Consider the following 4,181-nt stretch of genomic DNA (forward strand, 5'->3'; position numbering starts at 1 on the left):
CAAGTCGTCAAGAAAGTATTCACAAATGCACATGGCTAACACCCCAACAACTGTTGCTCAACACGACACAATTTAATGCAAAATATGTACGCATCACCGTTGGTGCAATTATAATATGATAGTCTACACAATAGCATCTTCTCCCCTCTAACACGAGTGGCGTTTTCACAGCACGCCAACACCGCCAAATCTCGCCTCAGTGAACTCATTCTCGGCCTTCATTTTCTTTATCTGTTCTAGCAACAGTTCACACTCCAACTCCAGCTTTCGCTTGTGGAGCATTCCTTCTCTTGTTTGTATCGGTCCAGCCGAAGCATGCAGGGCGTGAGAGAAGCCAGCGTTCGAGGAAGCCGTACTGGCGAAATCGTCATGGACGCCCGTGGAGACTATGTGGCCGCCGCCGGTGACGTTGGGCACCTCTTCCCCTGGAGGGTTCCATAGTATGAACTCGTTGGCGAGGTTGATGAGATAGACCGGGATTTTGTTCTTGACGTAGCCGACTTCCCTGTGCTCTTCGATGAGCTTTTTCACTCTGGAAACCAAGTTGTCCATTTTCTTCCTCACTTGCAGCACCGTCTTGGGCGACCCCGGGTTCATCTCATTGAGAGCCTCCGTGAAGGATTCGAAAGCATTAGCTCTCTCAACTGACAAGAGTTGCCATCACGCGCTGTTCACGACGCCGAGCGGCTACCTTGTGCCTCCGGTCGACGACTCTTTAATACTGATCGATTACGAATTATGAGCTCCACGAGCATGACGTTCTCGCTCTCAGTGAAGTGGGATTTAGGTTTGAACCCACCTGAACACACAAAGAGTTGCATTTGGCGCTACCAAAAACGGAAACGCCGATAACCCCTCTTAAAATAATGGCTTTCATAGAAGGCTTTTATATACAGCCAGATGAAATTTTTCTTTTCGGAGAATCATCACTGAATGTTACGCTTACCGTGAGTCCCGCGTTCACCACCACTAACGCCACTCTTCCTCTTGACCCCTCTAGCGGGCGGGGTCACGGCATTAGCCAGCCCTTGAGGATAGGTTCCTTGCTGAGTGGCGAGCTCAGAGATCACAGCATGATCGATGGGCCCCACAGAGTCATCCACGATGATTTGATGATCAGCCATGTGGAGGAATCTCAAGTCGTTAAGCCAGAGTGCGATCAACGAGTGCACAAGATTCACTTGCGTATCGATCGTCAGGGCGAGCGAGATTACCTTTCAGTAGAAACACGCTCACCGGGGATCGAACCAGGGACCTAAGCTTCAGGGGTGCGCATGCGTGCAAAAAACTTGTGCCAACGCTATGTCTTCGATCGATAACTCCACAGGCGCTTTCAGATCTATTCACACGATTACTGCTAATATGAAAGTGATGTTAATGTCGTATTTCGACTCAATGATAGGCCTGACTCGCCATTGGATCGGCGAGTGGTGACGAAAACCTGTAGCCAAACGTCTGATTCGAACAACTGGGAATGCTGATGATGGTATATTTATTCAATGATAGGACTGACCCTTATTGGGGTTGAAGTCAACTTGTAGCCATTTGTCTGAAGCTTCATACTATTTCACATTGCTCCTGCTAGTGGGTTGGAAAGCTTCTCCTCCTATGTCATTAACCGATGCTGCCTTTAAGGAGGCCATCGCACGAGACTTCAAATTCGCACTCAGACGAATACCTTATCTCAACACCGTTACAAGAGGAAGGTGAGAGTAACATTAGCAGTCGAGTAGCCTCTCAGTTGAACATTTAGGAGCTCGAGGGAATTTGGTACCGATCCTGGCTGGGCTCCTAAAGACGGTTGCTTGCCGAGCAATCTAGGCAGCCTTGAGAGAAGCGAAAGCCGACTAATGAGGTCAGTGCATATTTATAGTAGTCGGATCTCTTCAGCTCCAACCGGCGCCTCTTAGTTGGTACTATCCCACTAAGCATCATAAGTCGAGAAAGTGCAAGCAACCCACAAACAGTAGCTGCTCCTACGCTCATGGAAACTACCGTGAGCCGCAGCGGACCCTCAGCACTACGAAGTAGCGACTACGTTCCCAATGACCAGCACTAGGGGTTCATCAGGTCGCTACCTTCCTTGACACCCACATGCGCTTCCCCTGACGACCATAGCGTCTCACAACGTGACAACAGTAGCTTGATACGGCCCGCAGCCTCTACTGCTCACAGCTACGTACACTCTGGACTCGGCAGACCCAAACTTGCTGTTACTCTATCGAACGGAAGGTGGCCGGTCTGGTGATCAGCCGTTGTTTTTACTGTCTATCTTGTTAGACCTCATCGTACTAAACTCGATGATGACGGTATTTCCGTAATTCGCTCGGTGACTTCATCGGGTATTGGTAGTTACCCCACAGGCATCTCGGAGGTCTTCCCGTAAAAACTCAACCTGGCACATTCTTGTTGGTTACTCGTCTTCTTTTCCTTAGACACCATTCGGCCAGCAATGTTGGATCCCTGGCCTCAGCGAAAGGCAGCAGCCGCTTGAGTACTACCAATCGGCGCAACTAGCCGGCTTACTGAGAGTCTGCTAGAGATTCAAATCTGAACATTTACCATGTATGTAAATTACCAACTGTTGTTAACCCATACTCGCCGAGTTCAGTACGGTCAGTTGGACTCAACACTAAACCCTGCGCAACGCACGGCGAAAGAGACAGCTGCACACAGGTTGGGAGTTTGAATCCTGCCGCTAGACCGGAAGGTTATTTTATTGATACACCAAGTAACAGTGAGAACTATCAGAGACTCACTCAGAAAAAGGCTAGGGATGAGCATAGAACTCCACAACGGCAAAATACAACTCCCTATAGGTGGGCGTGTTCATGGTATCATCAACCTCGGACGGAAATTCCCTACCCAGTAAGCGCCCGGTCCCAGAGACGACGGCGGCTGTAGCGAGCCCAGGCCACTCCAGCACTCACGGCGGACGCTAACTGGGTTATTCAGTGCTGCTGCCTTGAAGTAACGTGACGAGATATTAGCGATATTAGCGTTGCTGCTCCTATTCTTGGTGTTGTCGCTGTACATTGTGTTCCGTTGAGACTGTTGTGTTGACGGCTCCTGTTCCTTCCAGTGAATTCAACGTAATACTGTGACAACGCAAGTGCAGTTTCAAAAGCGAAACACATCGGACTGTACGAATACCATCAATAGTGCAGTATTCTAGTCAGTTGAAATCAAACTAAACTTCGCTCCGCTGCTACTGTCAGTTAGTATTTTCAGCAAACTTCCATCTTCGTCAGAAGACGGCACCGAGAGACGCTTAATTGCTTGCTCCCGATGATCGCCATTGATGCCACTACAGTACACTCACTGCTGTTCCTCATCCATCCTTTTTTCAAAAAAGTAAATAGCACTCTGGACGCCCAGTTCGCCGTCATACTCAATCGGCGCACGCGCCTGAGACTGCCAAATTGGACTGGCTTATATCTGATCAAACTGAAGTTTCAACACTTTGCCGTTTCTCTCGTGTCGGGAGTTCTCCTGTTTGACGACCCCTGATAGAGCTCGTAGCGACATACTCGGAGAGCTCAACGACATCGCAGGGTCAGGCGTGGAAATTGTCAATTCGATAGCGACGTTTTGAATTATTACTCGGGCCGTCCGAACCACTGGTCGCCGTGAACACAACAGATGCTACTTTCACGTACACTGTAACGCGTGCACAGAGAGACAAGGAATGCTACTCAAGCTGAGAATACTATCAGCCTGATAGCGATGGATATGCCTTCAGACGCTAGTAAGGGTAGTAGTAGTAATATTAGAATAAGGAAGAGGAACATAGGAAGGGGTTAAACATACAAGTCAGTCGAGTTTGCTGGTATTTAAGGCGTTCCTGAAGAAGGCTGCTGTCGACTGAAGAGCCTTCTGCGAGTCAGCACGCTTGGGAGCAGTCACCTGACGATGACCATGATCAAATCGTCACGCGCCACGAAATTGGGAGCTCACTGGGAATGCATGGCCCTCTTTAGGGAACAACTCCAATACATGGGCCTTGAGGACTATCAAATTCAATGTATTCATTATGGCGGACAAGCTCTTCCGTAGAGGGCATGGCCATCCCAGTAACTTTCGAATAGAACCGCACAGAGTCGCTCAAGAGGGCTTCTGAAAGACCTGAACGCGAGCTGATAAATTTAAGCTCATCGTAACTCTACAGTGCAGAGAGCATC

At 49.0% G+C, this 4,181-nt stretch overlaps 2 protein-coding genes across 2 annotated transcripts; both read right to left on the bottom strand.

Annotated features, from left to right (window-relative positions):
* Positions 1-165: 165 nt before the first annotated feature.
* Pmar_PMAR011161 (hypothetical protein) lies at positions 166-1,124 on the bottom strand (the record flags this gene model as incomplete). The annotated part of the gene is made up of 3 exons (XM_002768715.1): positions 166-644; positions 692-799; positions 947-1,124. The coding sequence occupies 3 exons, from the start codon at positions 1,122-1,124 to the stop codon at positions 166-168; spliced, it is 765 nt and encodes a 254-aa protein (XP_002768761.1).
* A 2,689-nt stretch (positions 1,125-3,813) lies between these two features.
* On the bottom strand, positions 3,814-4,032 carry Pmar_PMAR011162 (hypothetical protein; the record flags this gene model as incomplete). The annotated part of the gene is made up of 2 exons (XM_002768716.1): positions 3,814-3,906; positions 3,958-4,032. 2 exons carry the CDS (start codon positions 4,030-4,032, stop codon positions 3,814-3,816), a joined length of 168 nt encoding a protein of 55 aa, XP_002768762.1.
* Between the last annotated feature and the right edge of the window lie 149 nt (positions 4,033-4,181).

This window comes from Perkinsus marinus (assembly GCF_000006405.1).
Source record: "Perkinsus marinus ATCC 50983 genomic scaffold scf_1104296967388, whole genome shotgun sequence".
Classification (NCBI taxonomy): Eukaryota; Perkinsozoa; order Perkinsida; family Perkinsidae; genus Perkinsus; species Perkinsus marinus.